Source organism: Vespa crabro, chromosome 3 (assembly GCF_910589235.1).
Source record: "Vespa crabro chromosome 3, iyVesCrab1.2, whole genome shotgun sequence".
NCBI classification, from domain to species: domain Eukaryota; kingdom Metazoa; phylum Arthropoda; class Insecta; order Hymenoptera; family Vespidae; genus Vespa; species Vespa crabro.
Window position 1 is genome coordinate 5,084,438 of NC_060957.1, and position 21,661 is coordinate 5,106,098.

The following is a 21,661-nucleotide window of genomic DNA, read 5'->3' on the forward strand; positions in this document are numbered from 1 at the left end:
AACTATCGGTTTTGAGATCAAACTCGAGGTTACGAACACGTAACTCCATTCAAACAGAGCCTTTTTATAACTTTTTTTACGAGGCTACGTGCCGAATGTTTCACACCTACTTCAAATGAACCTATTTTCTTCTTGCGATTAAAGGCGACTATAAAAGTAAGGGAGAGAGAAAGAGAAAAATATAAAGAGAAAAAGAGAGAAGAGAAAAAAGAGAGAGAGATACTTGAAGGAAAGTTTTGATAAGACACCAAAGCCAACGATATTCTGACCAGGGTTGAATCGTGATTGGAACTTCCTTCGAAAGGGAAAGGTCTCTTGTCTGTCCTTGAAATAATTTCATGGATCGCAAAGAGAACTTGTAGAGATGAACTTTTGGGAAAAGGTAAATTTTGTTTCTTCTGAATAGCTTCTAATAACACTGGACGTATAGTAAATGGATTATTAAAACGTGTAATAGCTTCAAAGTTTTATGAATACTCACTCGGTACGATAATGATGCTGACCAGACATTCTTTTAATAGTACGATTTTCGACGCTGGCTGCAGTACGAACGATCAGTTCGCGACACTGTTTCTGTAAATCACGTAGCTCGATTTCAGCGTCCTCGACCCTTTTCCAAAGTTCGGTTAAAGCTTCGCTTCCTGGATCAAGTTGATTCTCCAAGCTACGCGTCAAACGACGAAGAGCTGCCAATCGACGTTCTCGTTCGCTCAGCTCCTGCTCGCTACCGCTATCAGATATTCCACTGTCCGATAGTGAACCACCTTCTTGGCTCAATAACGTTGCTGACTGATCAGTAAACTTTGCCAGAGGACATGCAGTTATTTCCACGATCGTCGCATCATTCATTATCACCGTCTCGTTCTGAAAGTTAAGAAGAAGGTTTGGGTTCGATGTTGTTTTCAAAGCTGTTCTGATCGGATCGCTTGAGTGTAGCCGCGAGGCATCCTGCGAAGTATCGCATAATCCGCTGTCAAAAGATTGGCAAAGGTAAAGAGAATCCTGTAGCTTTATATGTGTATATATACACATACACTCATACGCAAACACAGACAGAAGATGTTCCATTTAACTCGAGGACCTTAAATATATTTGTTATTTTCAAACAACACGATTGATAATACCAATCGAAAAAAAATAATTCTAAGCATATTTTTAACAAATTCATATTTTTCGACATTTTTTTTTCATAACGGGTCAACCCCATATGACGATAAAAAATTGCGATAATTCGCTGGCGACTTTCACCGACGAATTCATCCAGGAAATTGTTCATTCGTCTCTCACAATCAAACGGAGAAATCCAAAAATACAAATGAGAACGAAGTGGAGACACAGTCGAACGGGGGTAGAAGATGAAGAGAGAGGGACTGAAAGAGAAGAACGATGGAGGAAGAAAGAAAAGAGAGGGAGAGGGAGGGAAGGAGGGACAGACGGAGGGAGGGAGGGAGAGAGAGAGAGAAAGAGAGGGAGGGAGGGAGGAGGTAGATTTAGGCTGTTTGCAGCAGAAGAGACGGAGGGAACGAGCCTCCGGTAATGAAAAGCGCGATCCGCATACCAAGTAGCAACCTCCGAGCTAACCTATATATGTATATACACACATACACATATATACATACATTCACAATATATAACAAATACTATGTAGGAAAGTCAAGACGCTCGGCTCATTTCCAGTTATATCTCGAAGACATGCGGAAGCTGAGAAACAGACAGAAGACACACGACGTTTCCTCTGATGTTTCTTCTTCTGTCCTTGACCGAGGACAGAATAAAACAAGAAAAAGAGGGAAAAAAAATAAATATAAAATAAAAAGAATGAAAAAAGCAAAACAGTAAAGTTAAAAAAGGTTGCTTTTCGTTAAGCAGGATGGTAGGAGAGAATGCGCCTTCCGCGGACGTTATTAAATTTGTATTTTTACGCTGATTCCACGGACCACTCCGGTACGTGATGCGAAAGAGAATCGTTCGGGCGATTAACGATCCAAGTTCCCTAGGGAGCGGGTTCCTCCTCTGAGATGGCCAACACCCCCGTTACTGGCCAACCCTGAACCGTTGAAGGATCAACATTCGAAGCTGCTAGCTAGCTGGCCATCTAGCTAGCTAGCTAGCTAGTTTTCTTGCTTGCTACTAGAACATGCGCACACCATCCACCCAACCAACTTGATATTTTATTTAAACTCCTATCAAAATTTATATCCGCGTACCGCGAGAAAAGGCAAAAGAACATTTCTTTGTATCGTTCTTCTACCTTCGCTTCACCTTCTCCCTTTTTCACAGGAGGAGAAGAACTCGAAAGCTTGAGAAAAGAAAGACGTAATGCCGAGTGCATGAAATTATCCCCTCGAGTACTGTAGATCGGCGAAAGTAGAAACTCGCTGGATCGTTCCGTCTTGACGGGAGTTTGAATACGGTTGAAAGTATGCTCGCTCGGCTGTTACCCTATCTCCACTACCAACAGCAGTGGCAGTAGTAGTAGGAGTAACAGCAGCGACACTAGTCAGAGGGTAGAAGAGTGAGGGTGTATTGTGTCGCGAGTCGTACGTCTTCTTGACAGACGAAATGAGCGCCGGGACAATTGGAAATCGTTGGACCAGACGTGCCTTGCGACTTGCTTCATCCCTCTTCCTTTATTTTTCTTTTTCTTTTCGTCTCTCTCTCTCTCTCTCTCTCTCTCTCTCTCTCTCTCTTTTTTTCTTTCGTATTCCCAATTCTACATGTACTAGAGCCACGCGTTCGCGAAGGCGAACGAGCTTTAGTAATACCGTTTACCCGTAAAGTGATACAGGCAACACCTTGACGAGAGAAAAAAGCTTATATACCTCAGTGACCTAGATTAGCTCGATTTTCGTTATAAATTTAAAGGGTTTGCCCTGAGGGCCAAGAATAAAGCTCGTCGTATCGCGGGCAGTACGTCTTCTTGACAAGGCATAAGGAAGGAAAGTGAGAGGGCTTACTTTATATGCAAATACAAGACGGATATGCTTGGAATAGGGGGATCGGTCTTCGCGATGGCGTTTAACTGAGACACGATATCGACAAGTGTCATGCGTCAAACGAAGCCCCCTATAAGCATCCTCATTCCTTATTCCTCCTTACAAGTTGAACATGACCCCTGAATCTTACGACCCTATCGTAAGGAGTTCAACCCCACGACTGTGAATCTTAAGAAAAGGAAGAGAAGAGACTCGAAGGACTTTTGATAATCACGTTTAGATTGACTCGAGCAGAAAGAATCTACTCACCTGAGAATGAACCTCTTGCTTCTCTGAAAGAAGACGAGCAACGTGACGTACGGAAGAGGCAACTTCCGAAGTAGCACCGGCTTGAAGAGCAACGTCCAGCACCGCTAAAGTATCCTTGTCTCTACGTAAATCGCATTGAAGTTCCGATAGGCGTATGCTAAATTGTTGGACAGTTTGAAGAGCGCATAGACGTTGATTTCCTCTGAAAAAAAAAAAGAAAAAAAAATATATATATAAAGAAAAAACAAAGAAAGAAAAGAAGAACAAGGATAGGGGAATAAGTTCGAGTCATTCTCAGTGATCTCCCCAAAAAAGAATCTGACAGGTAAACATAATAAAAAGTGGAAATGTGGTAAAGCCGAGAAGCAAACATCGAGAGAACCGTCGTCGAATTATTTGGTGGTTCCTTGCCGGCGGCACTATTGGCAAATAAAAACATTTTAGTCCTACCCTCGAAAGTCTACATAAATCTATATATGTCAGAAGACGAATAAATCGAAGTTGACCCCTTCGATATGAAATCTTTCAATCGGATAAAAACGAGACCGGAAGAATTGGCACTTTGAGAATTGGCACGGATTAATAACGTACGTCTTCTTATTATTCACGTCGCACAACACGCAACAATAACTGCCTTACGAAGGAAAGAACAATTAGAGGCACGTTCTTGCAATCGTAAAGTGCTTAATATCAGCCGACGGACGATTTAAACGCCATACCAGGGTAACCACGGAACGTCCCTAAGAGGAATAGGAATTCCTGGGACACAAGCGAGACTCTACGAACGAGGGATGGAATTGACCTCGGCTAAACCCAGTGGGTCAGTGACGAACCCTTTCCTACAAAATCCCTATCACATGAAAGAGGAAGGGAAGGGGAGAAAAGCTCATGGAAAGTTTTTAAATCACTTTCGAATTCCATCCGAACGAAACTATACACGAATCTATTTTTACAGTTTACCGTAGGAACCTTTCGATCTTTTTTTAAAATGGACTACTGATCGAAAGATAGAATCTTTTCTTAGAGCGTTGACAACAGGATTTTTCTAATAGATCCTCAGGTCATCCCCAAGGATAACCGTGATTAAACTCGCGATCCCTGTGTTAAAGCCAATAATCCCACGGGTCTCAAAACACAGGTCTCAAAATCTCCTGTAGAACACATTACTAGGCTTCTGGCCTTCTCGCGCCTTTCGATGTTTGCTCTCGAGGCTACATTATCTCTAACAATATTTAGTTTTAAAATCGTATGCTTTCGTCGGCAAATAGTAAAAGAGAGATAGAAAACTGTTAGGTATACTGTCTAAACTCGACCTAAACCTAATTTACCTAATCGTAAAGACTCAACTAACCTTTGAAACGTCTCGTCCCAAACTCTGTAAAGATCAGCTACGCCGTCCTTCAAGGCCGTAAAAATTAAAGACGTAGAGGCACCTAGGTCGGTGATCAATCGATGCGCCGAGACGTTCAATGCCAACATCGCTGCCTTGCGTTCCCTTAGAGCGATCAATTCCGCCTGTAACATCAAATATATACAATTTTAGATATTAGATTTTTTACATCTTTTTATGATCATCTGACGTATTGATAAAGAAGGTGGATTATCAAGATAGAAGAGGTGGGAAGATAGAGGGAAAAGAGGAAAGGGGGATAGCATCCTAAGGGTTGTTTCAGGGTGATATAGACGATGAAGGAAGCATGTCACGTTGTCGCGTCCCTGTCGTCCTTGCTGCAGAAACCGACCGACGGGAGCCGCATAAATAAACTCGAGTTTATGAGGACAACGTCGTGCTTCACTGGGAAAGGAGAAGAGAGGGAAGAGGAAGGTGTTGTTAGAGGTAGGATGGTTGTAAGAGAACGAAAATGAGAAGTTCGTTCCTCGTTCCATTTCTCTCATTCAAAGAGGAAAAGGGAGAAGAGGAAAGACCTCTAGAGTGCTCGTAAAGCTCGTCCTTGCGGTCATCCTGCGTCTCGACGACGACGAAGACGACGATAACATCCTCTTCCTCCCCTCTATCTCTCTCTCTCTCTCTCTCCAACTCCTTTGAGCTTCCATCTATCTCACCGAAGTAATTTTCCTTAGCAGACTACTATGAGTTAAAGGGGATCGCTGAACGAAAGAACGAGAATAATTCGAAGAGAGAGAGAGAGAGAGAGAGAGAGAGAGAGAGAGAGAGAGAGAAGGAGAGAGAGAGAAAGAGAGAGAATAAAAAAACGAGAAAAAAAATTTTTTAAAGTGGGGGAAAAACCAAAAAAAGAGTATAAGGACCTGATGGTAGAGATGGTGGACACAGAGTGTGGGTAGGGTCGAAAAGTATAGCACATTGATATTCGTGGCGCATCCGAAAGGCAGAAACAGCCGTTGTCTCGCATCGCGTCCCCCTTTCGTAAAGCCCCACCACCACTACCATCACTACCACCAGCAGTAGTAACAGCAGCAGCAGAAGTAGTAACCATCATCAGTACCTACCAAGCCGATCTCTACCCCACGGATGCGCGCATTCCGATCTAATTCAATTTCCAATCAACAGCCAATCAATTGATTCGAATTCGGTATACACGAGAGCGGTCGCCTCGCGTTCGACTGCTGCATGTCTATGAGGAGCTGCTCCACTAGCTTGACTACCTCTCTCTCTCTCTCTCTATCTCTCTTTCTCTCTCTCTCTCTCTCTCTCTCTCTCTCTCTCTCTCTCTCTCTCTCCATCTTGTTCTCTTTCTATCTTTCTATCCGAGAGAGTCACGTACGCAGTCGAACTAGGGGAATTAGCTTTTTACGCATTGTAATACCGTGAGGTGTTAAGTGGAACGGAGAACCTCTGCTAGTATTTTAATTGCGTGGCACGTGCTATCCGCACGCACTGTCCGGATTGCATTGGCTCTCTTTAAAACGAGCATTATCGCCGTGAAAGGGACACGATGCGAGGAATGATCATTCCAAATAAAGGTGGCTCGAAATAACATGAGTAAAGGACAAGGACCGAGTAGTACTCGTTGTCAGTTTTACACAGTCTAATTCTACATACATACACGTATGCTTTTATACGTATATGAATGGGAACACTTGATAACTAAATTATTTCCGAACGTGAGTTAGACGCGAAACCAACTCTGAATATCTAGATATATGTAAAACAAGAGATTCACATATTAGTTAGTCTTTATATGTGAGTATTTTTTCTTCTTCTTTTTTCCGACATGACTATCTCGTAGAATTTGTCTTAATTAAAAAACCGTCGCGAACGGAAGAAAAGGAAGAAAGAAGGAACTTAAAGTCGAGATATACTTCACTTTCTCTCTTTCTCTCTCTCTTTATCTCTCTTTATCTCTCTCTCTCTCTCCCTCTCTCTCTCTCTCTCTCTCTCTCTCTCTGTCTTTCTCTCTCTCTCTCTCTCTCTCTGTCTGTCTTCGGTGGGTTACCGCACCTCCTGCATAATGCAGCACGGCAACGAGTTCAGCCAGCAAATGTTGGACGCTAATACATCTTGATGATAGATAGGAAGCATGTGTTTGGTCTTCGCAATGAAGCCAAGAGAGGGATGTCGGAGGATATTGTAGAGGTGGTAGCTTCAGGGGTGGCAATGGTGAAGATAGTTGTGGTGGTGGTGGTGGTGGTGGTGGTAGTAGTGTCCGCGATGGTGCCAGCAGCAGCCAACGTAGACGCGAAAGCTTCCCTCTGACTTCAGGGTTGGAACTCGAGGGTGGAACTCGGAGTTTGGAGGAACTCGAACTCGGGGGGTGGCTCTACGTTCGCCGACGTTCACTTGCGAATTCCAATGCTGAGCACGTTCCCGTCAGACGAGCGTACGTGCGACACGACTACGCTTTTACGCTACTCTCTTTCGCTCCCTCCTCGCTTACCACCTGACCGTCCTCCTCTCTCTCTACCTTTTCCTCTTCCTTCCTTCCTTTACCATCACACAGTCACCTTCTTCTTTCCCTTTCCCTTTGTCGTGCCCCTATGAGAAGACTTGGTTCTCTACCGACCACCCTTTCTTAACTTTCTTATTGCTTGACTAACCCCCTCACATTCCCGCTCTCTTTTCTTACCACTCTTTTTACCACACTCCAGCAACCCTATTTCTACAATATACACACACACACACGCTCACACACTCACGGCCGCGATATTTTCGATAGCACGACCTATCGTTTCCCTTTTAATTCCTGACCATACTTTCATAGAACATTCGATAACGAAGGATGCTCAGAAAGTATCTAGAAATAGATATATTTTTTTATTGAACAATTCCGATCGACTCTATAGAAAACTCACTTGAATATATAAGTATGTGTCATATAATTATGAATGAAAAAACAGATCTAGTTTCAGACATCTACTAGTATTCGATATTATTTCAATTTCTTTTAATAATTATTCGTAATATTCTTAATTAAGTTAGATGACATCGATTTTTCCTAAAAAAAAATATGTCCTGATAAATTTCTGCTTTACCGACCATCGTCAATCAGTTATCTTACGAATCTACTTCTACAATTACCGATCGAAAATTCGGTAATCGTTTTACTTTACCGACATACATCGATAACTACGAATTTCAGTAATTAATATCAACCGTAAAAACATAATATAAAAAAAAAAAAATAAAAGAAAAAAGAACTTACCGTAATTCGATTAATACGCTCGTCCAGAACATGAGGTTGTTCCAAAACGATCTCATAAGCCATAAGCCTGTTGTGCGAGGCTTTAAATTCCAGCAGCATCGCGGATAACTCCTGATGAAGCGAACTCGCCATTCGACTTTCTTCCACCCGAGATGCTAACAATTCCCATCTTTCTATTGCACCTGAAAAAAAAGAAAAAAAAGAATATAAAAAAGGCGTTACACTAATAAATGAATCAGACAACTGGTATTAAATGTTACTAAAAAAGAGCCGGTTTACACGAGTTTCATCTACATTCGAACTCGTCCTTGTTGCCCAAGAGACCAGGCCTATTGTCCATGAACACATGGTTTCTACGGTAATCTGACATCATCATTAAGAACGAGATATTTAAGGTCAAGCTGCTTATATTTACCTACGTAAGTTAATATAAGATGTGAATCGCATGTGCGGCTTCCGTGACCTCCTTTATTTCCTACTTTTCCTTTATGTTATTATATTACTAACTAAAATGTTTTCCTCTTCCCTTTTATCGACTATCCTAAGAAAAAGTTTTATCAATGTTCAATCCAAAAAATTTCTTTCGTCGTTGACTTATTTTTTTTCTTCTCTCTCGTATACCACTCCTTTTACTTTCACCAATGTGTCTTACGAAGAGATCGCTAAACGTCGATAAACATATGCTCCGTCGATAAATCCTCTTTCGAAAATAATATCGTAAACGTCAAGATACTAGAGAAATATCGCCGAAGAAAGATTTCTCGGAGAAAGTTGGGCGATCAGTACCGTGCGTATTCAACGCGCTCGTAAAGGTGGAAGAGCAATTATTCGCTCTCGTAAATAGTAAAAAGCAAGAGACGAGTAAAAGGCGAAAGAAATTCCGTTTCGCATGCTTTTATTATCAGACTTACTAACCTGTATTCTCTGTCGTTGATGGATCGATCGTACGATACTAAATCGTGATTCAGAAAAAGAAAGAAAAAAATCTATACCGACGATCAATTTTAAAATATGACAATATATGATTCCACGAAGAGAAAAAGAAATAATAAAAAGAAAAAAAGTGATGCTTAGCAAAGAAACCTGTTCCCAAAAATAGAAACATCGATTAGATCATGCGTTCACGATACAAAATAACCTGACGTATAAATATTGAAAAACTTGATAATTGAGGTTAGAACACAAATATGAGAAACAACTAGTAAGTTGTTAAATGATGCGAAACCAAAAGAATAAAAAAGAAAAACAAGGAAAGAAAATGAAGAGGAGAAAGAGGTTAAGCAAAAAAGGATACATAGGTTAATGTTAGAAGCATCCGGTAATAGATCTGAACCGATCGTCTGTTCGATCAACACGCAGATAGCAAAGCAGCACGGTTTACAACGGAAATTCATGGTGAAAAGCCGTACTGTCGCTTATTAACCTATACTCGCAATTAGTCGGAATAAGACCGTGAACGTCTCGAATGAAACTCTACTACTATAGAACGAATCTAACTAGAACGAAAAAATTATTGTGATATACATACATACATACATACATCCATCCATACATACATACATACATACATCCATACACTCATACATCATACAACATACATCATAGACACATACATCATACACACATATATCATACACACATACATACATACATACATAGATCATACATACATCATATATACATATACATATACATATACATACATATATATATATATAAACATATTTAAATGAAATTATCTTATAATAATATCAAATAAAATTGTTATAAATTAAGAAACATCGAAGAAGTTAACTGTACCATACAAAATAAAAAAAGAAAGAAAAAAAAATAAGAAAGAAAAGAGACAAAGGAAAGCTACTGTACCACCAGGAGAAGAGATCAAAAGATCATATCGTAATTTAAAAAATAAATAAATAAAATGATAAAAAGATAAAGAAATAAAAAAGAAAGAGATAAGAGAAAAGAGATATATGCAAATACACAAAACGTATATATAACTCCTGGAAAGCGTAAAAAAATATATGGTAGTAGTATAACTAAATATATACATATATATATAATGCACATATTCAACACAACACAACGTCATGACCTTTAAATTGTATCATGATCGAATTACATAGATCGTGCTTGTAATAGCTGCTAGAGACAGAGAGAAAAAGCAAGAACGGTATGCGATCATCACTGAAATTATCGAGAGTATAACGCGCAATATCTCTGTGCCGAGGGTTATAAATATATATATATATATATACATACTTTTAAATTCAGTCATGATACATATATAATAAAGTCCATTACGTACGTCGATTTTCTGCTCTTTTCCGGCCATTATCTTTGACGTCGTACGATTTAACAATCATAGCAGTCTTTCTTTGAGGACAAAATCGATTAAAAATCAATCTTTTGTCAGAAGATATACACTTCGAAAAACTAATGTCTTTTTTTTTTTTTAATCGTCGCACCGTTTGTGTTCTTCCCTTTAGAACGAAATTTTTAATCAACTCTCATGATGACGGTTTTTGTTTTTACTTTTTTTATTTTCTTCTTTTTTTCTTTCTTTCTTTTTTCCTAGGAAGACGCACGACGTCTTACAACTCGTATTTACTTACTTAATTACTTACGTACGTTTCATACATTTTGTATGTACATAAACACAACGAACTAACGTACGTAAACACTACTATCATCCACAGAAAATAGACAGGAGAGTGTCCTGAGTAATACTACTACGAGTGCTCCGACGCGCGGCAGATATCGAGTGCCATTTCGCGGTTCTGCGAAAATGCTCGAACGCGATCTTCGTGTGCTTTCGCTCTTATAAGGTGAGAGAGACGGGGCCCACCGCGCGTTCACGACTTGCTTGCTTGCGCGCGCCCACACTTATTCTCCTACGCGATCACTTAATTAAAAAAAAAAAAAAAGGAAAAGATATATAGAAAAGTATTGTACAGTTGATTTACTTGAACTTACATATATATATATATATATATATATATATGCGTATTATGTACATGTATGCATATACATACACATATTACATATACATACATACATTCATATACATGCACACATATATACATATATATGCGTATTACATGCTTGGATACAACACACAAATATATGTTATGTGTGTGTATTACATACATTCATACATACACAAACGTATAATAGTATATTATAGTTAATCGAAAAAATTATCTACAATAAATATTTATCCATTTATATAAATAATCTAAAATTCTGAGAGTAGAGTGAGAGATTAGTTTCGTTTATTCGAAAGAAAATTTTTAAATCGCCCGCGCGAACATGTATTATGGATTACTGATTATATGATAAACATGCACACGCATAATTCTAAAAAACTAGATGATCCATATAAAACTTAAGTACATTAAAACAGATAAATGAGAACAAAAATGTTATTGATAGGAAAACCGATAGAAGAAAAAAAAAGCAAGTGCATTTATTATACAATAATTACAATGCAAACACATATACAAATATAAAACATACGTCGAAGTGTTATATTGTAAATGTATATATAGAAGCGGGGGAAAAAGGAATAAAAAAGAAAAGAAAAAAAGAAAAGGTCAAACCTAAAATGAAATAATATGTTAAGAATTAACAAAATAAAGGGTAAAAGTAGGGGATAGGTAGGATGAAATAAGGAGTTATTATTATGAACAGATTATAATTTAATCTGTTCGATTAAATTGTTCTAAAGATTTTCTATACTACCTTACGAATTGCTATTTTTACAAGCAGCTTTTCAATACCGAGTGAGAAGGGACCGTAAAACATGCAGGTAGATCGATGATAATCGTGCTTGAATTGATACGAAGATGATCTCAGGAATGTAATCTCGTCAATATATACATGCATACATAAACATATAAACAATGCCAATGTGTGAGTAATATAAACGTGCAAACAGATTCCAGCAGGTATAAAAAATCATAGATAAAGGAAAAAATATTATTATTATTATTATTATTATTATTATTATTATTATTATTATTATTATTATTATTATTATTATTATTATTATTATTATTATTATTATTATTATTATTATTATTATTATTATTATTATTATTATTATTATTATTATTATTATTATTATTATTATTATTATTATTATTATTATTATTATTATTATTATTATTATTATTATTATTATTATTATTATTATTATTATTATTATTATTATTATTATTATTATTATTATTATTATTATTATTATTATTATTATTATTATTATTATTATTATTATTATTATTATTATTATTATTATTATTATTATTATTATTATTATTATTATTATTATTATTATTATTATTATTATTATTATTATTATTATTATTATTATTATTATTATTATTATTATTATTATTATTATTATTATTATTATTATTATTATTATTATTATTATTATTATTATTATTATTATTATTATTATTATTATTATTATTATTATTATTATTATTATTATTATTATTATTATTATTATTATTATTATTATTATTATTATTATTATTATTATTATTATTATTATTATTATTATTATTATTATTATTATTATTATTATTATTATTATTATTATTATTATTATTATTATTATTATTATTATTATTATTATTATTATTATTATTATTATTATTATTATTATTATTATTATTATTATTATTATTATTATTATTATTATTATTATTATTATTATTATTATTATTATTATTATTATTATTATTATTATTATTATTATTATTATTATTATTATTATTATTATTATTATTATTATTATTATTATTATTATTATTATTATTATTATTATTATTATTATTATTATTATTATTATTATTATTATTATTATTATTATTATTATTATTATTATTATTATTATTATTATTATTATTATTATTATTATTATTATTATTATTATTATTATTATTATTATTATTATTATTATTATTATTATTATTATTATTATTATTATTATTATTATTATTATTATTATTATTATTATTATTATTATTATTATTATTATTATTATTATTATTATTATTATTATTATTATTATTATTATTATTATTATTATTATTATTATTATTATTATTATTATTATTATTATTATTATTATTATTATTATTATTATTATTATTATTATTATTATTATTATTATTATTATTATTATTATTATTATTATTATTATTATTATTATTATTATTATTATTATTATTATTATTATTATTATTATTATTATTATTATTATTATTATTATTATTATTATTATTATTATTATTATTATTATTATTATTATTATTATTATTATTATTATTATTATTATTATTATTATTATTATTATTATTATTATTATTATTATTATTATTATTATTATTATTATTATTATTATTATTATTATTATTATTATTATTATTATTATTATTATTATTATTATTATTATTATTATTATTATTATTATTATTATTATTATTATTATTATTATTATTATTATTATTATTATTATTATTATTATTATTATTATTATTATTATTATTATTATTATTATTATTATTATTATTATTATTATTATTATTATTATTATTATTATTATTATTATTATTATTATTATTATTATTATTATTATTATTATTATTATTATTATTATTATTATTATTATTATTATTATTATTATTATTATTATTATTATTATTATTATTATTATTATTATTATTATTATTATTATTATTATTATTATTATTATTATTATTATTATTATTATTATTATTATTATTATTATTATTATTATTATTATTATTATTATTATTATTATTATTATTATTATTATTATTATTATTATTATTATTATTATTATTATTATTATTATTATTATTATTATTATTATTATTATTATTATTATTATTATTATTATTATTATTATTATTATTATTATTATTATTATTATTATTATTATTATTATTATTATTATTATTATTATTATTATTATTATTATTATTATTATTATTATTATTATTATTATTATTATTATTATTATTATTATTATTATTATTATTATTATTATTATTATTATTATTATTATTATTATTATTATTACGTAAAATAATAAAATCATAGATGAATAATTAAAACGGAATACTTTGCTAACAAAAATATTGCAAAAGTCTATCAGTCGACGAATGGTAAGAAAGAAAAATTAGTATAATACTACTGAGGGCAATAATCAAAAGTGCGCTGATGTACGAAGTAAAATTTGTTAGACGCTGAATCTGACCGTACTCACCACGAACTTGCTTCGTATATTTCTCAGTCCGGAATGATCCGCTGATAGATTCGAGCAATGTGTTCAGGCATCTCAAATTCTCCCTGCACGCACTTTCCACTTCGACCTGCGAACAGGTTGAGCAATGATCAATCGAAAGTCTTTTAATTCGTTTATTATTCTGTATTGTTTATTATTATTATCATTACTATTATTATTATTATTATTATTATTATTATTATTATATTATTATTATTATTATTATTATTATTATTATTATTATTATTATTATTATTATTATTATTATTACTTTTTTGTTTTTCTTAAAACACACACACATAGACACACAATTTGCAGAGCTATTACAAAAAACATGAAAAGCACTAAATAATTGTGATCTAATAAGTATAAATTTCAACGCATTCAAGTGACTTTCTTTCTCGGTTTATCTCATGCGTCATTTGATATGTACGATGATAAAAAAAAATAATAAAAAAATACAGCTCTGTGCTAACGTAGCCATAACAACGAAATTACAACAAACAATGTATCTCCTTTTTCTTTTTTATTTTCTTTTTATTATTATAGTCACGATTGTCATATATACGTGAAGAATTTTTTTATGTAATAACATACAAAGGTTGGACAGCTTATACATACATTTTCTTCTTCTCGCAAAGTTTTATTTTCGATTTCTACAAATACGTATTATACCTTAAGAATACTGCTGTTTTATTCTCTTTTTAAAGGATGAAAGCAAACAATCGGGAGGAATAATACATTAACACAGACAGAAAGAATGTCGCTTTATCTATCTTATCAGTTATTTGCGATACAGTATAGTGTACAGAGCTAATAGATGGCTAAAAAGAGAAAGATAATGAAAAATCATAGATGTATCACTCTTTCTCCTTTTCTAATCAAACTTTTATAAGAACACTTACATCTCGTCTGTGTTCTTCTAATTATAATAAAGCACCTATAGCACATATCATGTTATGCGCAAACGCAAGTTATTAAATCATATCTCTGATGATACAAAAAAGAAAACATAAAGAAACAAATAAAAAAATGAAAAAAAAGAATGAAAAAAAAAAAAAAACGAAAAATTAAATACGTGATCATTGTACATATACATATACTAATTGAAGTAATCATTCAAAAAGATGTAGTTTCATACAGATACATATATGATTTCTTTAATGCAAAACTAAACTCTATAAAATGTAGTAAAAAAATTACGAAAAGTATTACTCCACAAATAATTCAACCATGCCCATAAATGTAAATAAAAATTTTGCAAAAGCAATATGTGCTGATCAGCAATAGCATTTGAAATACGTACACTTTCCTGCGGTAGAGTTCCATTTGATCTTAAAAAAAGGTTTTCCGCAAGCACGCATTGCGATTGTGATTTTTCAAGGACATTACGTATTTCTTCCACGTCGCTATCACTGTCTTCAGTAGTATCGGTTACTTCCTAAAAGAAAAAGAAAAAAAATTTTTTCAAATTTCATGTATAACAAATCGTTTTATAATCCTATCAAGTCGTTTTGTAACCTTGTACTACTAAATGTACATTGGCAAGATCAAGGTTATGTAGAAGTGAAAGTATCTATCGCGTAAAGTTATTACGAAATATTAGAATTTGTTTCGTATAATTTGAAAAAACGTACTCTTATATCAGGAATTTATAATTACTTGCTATTATCGTTATGTAAAAGTAAAAAAATACAACTCTGCACATTGATTGAAAAATTTATTCGCACAATAATTATATAGGATAAAATTGTATATATCCTTCTTTTTTTATTAATTTGTTTTCCTTTTTTGATAATTCATCATTAGATGTACTATGTAAAACTATACGTAAAACTAAAATATACTTTGAAAATGTTTAAACAAGTCCGATTGAAAATAATTCACAAGAAAAACATTGATACTTGATCGAATATAAAGAACAGAATGGCACGTACATGGCGCATCCGATTTCGAGGCATCACTGATGAACTACCAGGAAGAGCACTCATACTAGAAGCACAATCCGATTGACTATCAAGAAAGTTTCTATAATCATCTCCAAAGTCCAACAATCTTCGTGCTGTTTCTACATCCGGCGCTTCACTGTATGTTTCACTCATATATTTTTCCTACGAAGAGGTAAGGATCTTTTTTGAGATTTGCATTTTAAGTAAGGATCACAATAATAAAAATAGATCTACCAAGGTGAAACGAAAGTATACTTCATTTTTACATATATAAGGACAAACGAAAAAAAGAAAAGGAGAGAAAAAAAATAGAAAAAAATATGAATACCTGATAATTATCCCAAGCTTGCTCTGAGAAAGAATTGTTACCAAGGCTATTCATTTCTACGTCACTGTCGACATTAGATTGTCGATTGTAGAGTTCTTTGCTATTAAGGACAGTGTCTAATAAACTGTCTTCATAAGTGGAACAACCTTTGATACAACTGCGTTCTTCTTCTTCCGCCTCCGTTGAAGCAACCAAGTCACGACAGCAGGGCATAGCAAGTGCCAGTGAAGAATCGCCCACAGGCAATGTTTCAACGTTTAATTGTTGATGAGCGGTACATCCTGAGAAGGAACCAGATTTAACAAGAGTCGTCGAATGTCCATAACACTCCCTTGAAACTGCACGTAAAACTCGATTTGTATTCATCTTACGAAGAGATTTTTGTTGATTCAAACTACCATCGCTTCCTGCCGAATGATGATTTCCACTAACACATTCGGAACTAGAACCACTTTTCCGACCCTTGAGTATAATATATCGAAAATGATCATTTAACTTCTTTGATATTATTCAATTAGAGAATTAGAAAGGTATTTTGTTCTTACCAAATGTTTCTTCTTAAGCCTACTTTTTTTCCTACGTAATGAACTATTTCTAGCAGTACGTCCGTCTTGACATATGATCGACTCCTCTAGCAAAGTCGACGTTGAATTATTAAATGACTTAGGTAAACCTCTGTAATTTTTATATAGTAATTTATCATGTATTTAAACTTAATTAAACGTAGTAATAAAGTTATCAATTTGATACTTACGCAGCATCCAACGAAATAGATTTAGTTGGCGGTGATACAACGAGCTGATGCAGGGCTGTCTCAGATTGCGAGATCGAGAATTGCGAGATGGAATCATTGACCTGATTCAATCCGGAACTTGAAGCTATTTGTGATATGCAAGAAACGCTCCAAGGTCTAGGACCATTTGTTTTTTGTCTCGAACGCATTATAACTTTTGGTGTACAGCTATCCAATACCGAACGGTTTTCATTGACGGGCGTTTTATCAAAGTCCTCAATTATTTCTTGCGACATCGACTGTGACTGTGCTCGGCCGAGAGCTCCGCTTTCAAAGCGACGATAGGTCGCGACACTACTCTGCAGATCCTCCGACGAGACAGATTGCCTCTCCCCATCAGATTCCTCTGTCGTATATTCCCCACTCGCGTCACAGCTGTCTAGGGGCTAGAAAACGGCATTAATTGGCTAGAGGAGGACCAGACCAGACGAGTAAAGAGGAAAAAGAGGAGGAGGAGAAAGAGAAGGAGAAGGAGAAAGAGGAGGAGAAGTGATAATAAAAAGCACGCGACGAGCCTACCTGTAATAAGCCTGTCCTCGCAACTTCATGACCTCTTGCTGAGTTCATTCTCAACCATTCCTTTATACGAGCATATTTCGCCCGGTGATTCATCGTTGTCCCCTTTTTTTCTTCAAATATTAAAGGAGGAAACGTTCTGGGAAAAGTAGCCTGTCTCTCTTCCCTTACCAACTTTTCTACTTCCTTTATCAATCTTCCTATGCTAGCTTTGTCGCTCTTCGCATCGTCATCGCTATCCTTTTCTGGAGCATCCGCTATCGCTGCCACCTCCTCTTCGTCCTCCTCCTCCTCTTCCTCCTCTTCCTCGTGATCGACATTCTTCGCCTGTCTCTTCGATATTCGCTCCTCAACCTCTTCGTTCTCTTTAACTTCAGCCATTCTGTCATTGTGTTCTACAAATCGCATCTTCTCATTTACGCTAACACGCGGCGTCTCGTCGAAATCTAATCGAACGACCACGTTTGTTTTCCTCTCCTCTGAGCAAACATAATTATTAGCACGGGAAGATGTGTAAGTCCATTCTTCCTCGGAGGAATCATCTACCATATTTGCGGATTCTTCGTTTGCCTGACAACAATCCACTTCGGAATCCGTATCTAAATGTTTGAAATAAAAGATGGCGCAATTCTTTGATTTTCTATCGGATCTAAAAAGAAATCATAAAGGTTATCGGTATCTTAAAACATATAGAAAAATTAATTGTAATTAAACTTTTCTAAGTCTGCCAAATAGAAAAGAAAAAAAAGAGCTAAAGAAGAGTCTTACGTGTTAAAGCAAGCTGCCTCCTCAATCGGCGATGCATTTGTGGATGGCGTCAGTGAACGACGTCTCTTCAGGGTCTCTTTTGATGGTACGGATTCTTTAGCCTGTTCAGCCGTCTGATTTCGTATTATCGTCGTCGTAGACGACGTCATCGGTGCGGTATTAGGTGTCGGCGGCATGTCGTCTCTTTCCTCTTCTTCTACGTCAGCCTCTTCCCCCTGGTCTCCTGTTTCTATCGCTACTCCGTGAACTATTCTAGTAATACTACTTTCTGCTTCCTCGAACTTAGCATCCATCACACAGAATTGACATAATTCATCCTGCAAGAAGAAATCGAATCGGACCAACCGATCAGAATTTAACCGACATCAATCGACGTGTCGAGGTGAGTGAACTCTCGAATTCTTTCGTAAGGCGATCTTGTGCAACGTTACTTCGAACGAGGAAGAGAAACGAGAAGAGTAAAAGAGAGAGAGAGAGAGAGAGAGAGAGAGAAAAGGGCAAAAAAATCCAAAAAATAATAACAAAAAAAAAGAAGAAGGAAGAAGAAAAAAAAACTAAAATAAATCAAAACTTTCGCCACGTAACGTGAGATTTCGTAAAAGATCCTGAAGCCAAACATGCTCTGCAGACTGATGCACGTGCACGTCCAATTTCTTAGCACACGCATCTTTTTCTTTTTCTCTTTCTCTCTCTTCTCTCTCTCTCTCTCTTTCTCTCTCTCTGTCTCTTTCTCTCTCCCACTTGTGAACTACTCAAAAGAGAGTTCAACGGGACGAAGAAAATCGAAGTTCGAGAGAGGATTCTACGCACTATCCGCGATTAGTCGAAACGTCACTTACACTGAAATGCGAGCTTCTCAAGGCTCTCGAAAATCATTCTCCCAATGGGGGAAAGTAAAAGTAGAAAGGGGGTAGGTAGTAGAAGTGAAATAGTCGAAAGCAACTCGAAGTAGACGACTGCACCGTGACTGAGAAATATTCATACCCGCACCAAAGTTCCTTCCTCCAGTACTTCCCCCTCTCCTTTCTATCCTCTCTCTGCTTCAATCCTTTCGCCTTCCCCCACCCGAACCCACTAATTCGAACTCTTGCCGATAATTACTGCTCGAAATAAAACCAGCGTCATAATTACAAAGGTAGGTACTGTTAATCAGAAACGTTCGAGCGCCTAGCTCGAAAAGAGGTTATAACCGTGATAGATAAGAATACGATGATAATTACCACAAGATAAAATGAGAGTCAGGATCGAGGAAAATATTGGTGAAAACAAAACAAAAATTAAATAAAAGAAAAAGAAAAAAAAAGAAGTCGATATAATCGATTATACGAACCTCAAAGTAGGATCCTTCGTCGACAGATTGAATCTCGGACGAAGCATCGCTATCCGAAAATTCGTTTCTTGAACTGTTCGTTCTCTCGGAATCTCTTCTTACTCGAGATCTAAAATGCTTTGTTTGCTTCGTACGAACGTATTTAGCAGTAGTACTAGTAGTAGTAGTAGTAGTGGTAGTAGTAGTGGTAGTAGTAGTAGTAGTAATAGTAGTAGTAGTAGTAGCAGTTGCAGTTGTAGTAGTGCTGTTAATGATCGTTGTAGTCGGAGTAATACCAACGGAGGCAGGAGATTCTCTTCCGGAACCACAAGATTGTCTACTACAACTCAAGCGAGGCTGTTTCGTGACCGGCTCCTCGTCGCTCTCGCTACTGCATTGGCAAGAAACGCCACTCTGAAATAAAGTATACGTATACGTATACATATACATACACATACACATATGTGTATGTATATATATATATATTCACATATGTAGACCCGTATTCTAGACGTATATAAGGTGTCCGATTTCAATTGATCCAATGGAATTGGCTAATCGATAACGAAGAAGAAAGTGTTTTAAGATATCAGTCATGATCCACGGATTTATCAGGACAAATCTTTCCTTTCCTTTCAGAAAGTTCGAATTTTTTTTATACGTATTTCCAATATTATGTATCCTGTACTTATGTATATTCACGCGCGTTATTCTGAATTTGAAACTAAACACCCCAACGTTAACATGCGTTCAGGAATTATCGAATCGACTTTATCGTTCTGATAATCATCACTATGGAAACGGTAGCGACACGATCATTCGATGTTTTTCAACGAGTTACCTAAAACAACATTCACATCGAAATCTTGCATTACCGAGGTAGAACAGTTGAGGAATGGGAACCGATAAAAAAAACAAAAAGAGAGAGAGAGAAAGAGAGAGAGAAGAAAAAAGGTCGAACTAAAAGAAGACATGCTAAGTTAGCGAGAATAACGGGGTCTCTTTCAATGTTTCATTTTATTGTTAGTTTGAAAGAATTCTTACCTAGATTTATTTTCTAAGATTTACGAACCCAAAATCTGTAAAGATTTATACTTGTACTTCATCAAAATTATCTCTCGTAACGTCATTAAGTTTAGACAATTTTAAAGACGATCTTTACTTAGTTCTTTCTCGGTCTCTCTCTCTCTCTCTCTCTCTCTCTCTCTCTCTCTTTCTAGAGACCGGTTGAAAAACCTTCGAGAACAAACCCGATCTTTTTTCCAAGGTAGAGACCAATCGAGGACGAGGTACGAAAGGTAAAGCAGACACGCAGTAGATTTTTATAATTTTATATCCTGTGGAACAGGATAACTCATTGCATAAGCCTCTCTCTCTTTCTTTCTCTCTCTGCTTCTTTATCCTCTCTCCTCCTAAGAAACAAAAGCCGTTTGCTGCTCGAAAAGTCACGCATCGATATTCTCACAATGACACAGGCAACAAGTACATACATAACGACATTTGATGATTTGATCGATCTTTTTTTTCAAAAGAAAATCTTAACTAAACATAGCGAATGTATCAGTTTTGATTATACATACGATTCGTGAAGGAAGTTCGCCATACTTTCTTAGGTAGTTAACTAACAACTACACATTGCATCTGTATTCTCATCATTACGGTAATTATCTTTGAGAAAAGAAACAACGACGGCAGCCAATGAAAAGTCCGAATTTAGGACATCTTCGATGTTGAATAGACTGATCTCACGTGAAAGTTTTCGATGATTTATTGTGTGTCTTTCGTGTGGAGATAAAAGCTAGGCTAACT

At 34.2% G+C, this 21,661-nt stretch overlaps 1 protein-coding gene across 7 annotated transcripts in view; it reads right to left on the bottom strand.

Moving 5' to 3' along the window:
- LOC124422942 (serine-rich adhesin for platelets) overlaps nucleotides 1–21,661 on the bottom strand; it is a 46,826-nt gene that overhangs the window by 6,085 nt on the left and 19,080 nt on the right. For 6 of the 7 annotated variants that reach the window (XM_046960081.1, XM_046960080.1, XM_046960076.1 and 3 more), the window contains exons 8-20: nucleotides 19,874–20,266; nucleotides 18,544–18,860; nucleotides 17,779–18,424; nucleotides 17,221–17,645; nucleotides 17,012–17,141; nucleotides 16,467–16,928; nucleotides 16,127–16,300; nucleotides 15,496–15,630; nucleotides 14,172–14,277; nucleotides 7,868–8,049; nucleotides 4,597–4,760; nucleotides 3,246–3,447; nucleotides 482–864 (exon numbers count right to left, since the gene is read on the bottom strand). In XM_046960081.1, the coding sequence (XP_046816037.1) occupies nucleotides 482–864; nucleotides 3,246–3,447; nucleotides 4,597–4,760; nucleotides 7,868–8,049; nucleotides 14,172–14,277; nucleotides 15,496–15,630; nucleotides 16,127–16,300; nucleotides 16,467–16,928; nucleotides 17,012–17,141; nucleotides 17,221–17,645; nucleotides 17,779–18,424; nucleotides 18,544–18,860; nucleotides 19,874–20,266 (3,719 nt within the window). The remainder of the gene's footprint in view (nucleotides 1–481; nucleotides 865–3,245; nucleotides 3,448–4,596; nucleotides 4,761–7,867; nucleotides 8,050–14,171; nucleotides 14,278–15,495; nucleotides 15,631–16,126; nucleotides 16,301–16,466; nucleotides 16,929–17,011; nucleotides 17,142–17,220; nucleotides 17,646–17,778; nucleotides 18,425–18,543; nucleotides 18,861–19,873; nucleotides 20,267–21,661) is intronic. The other variant, XM_046960082.1, reaches the window with a different exon arrangement.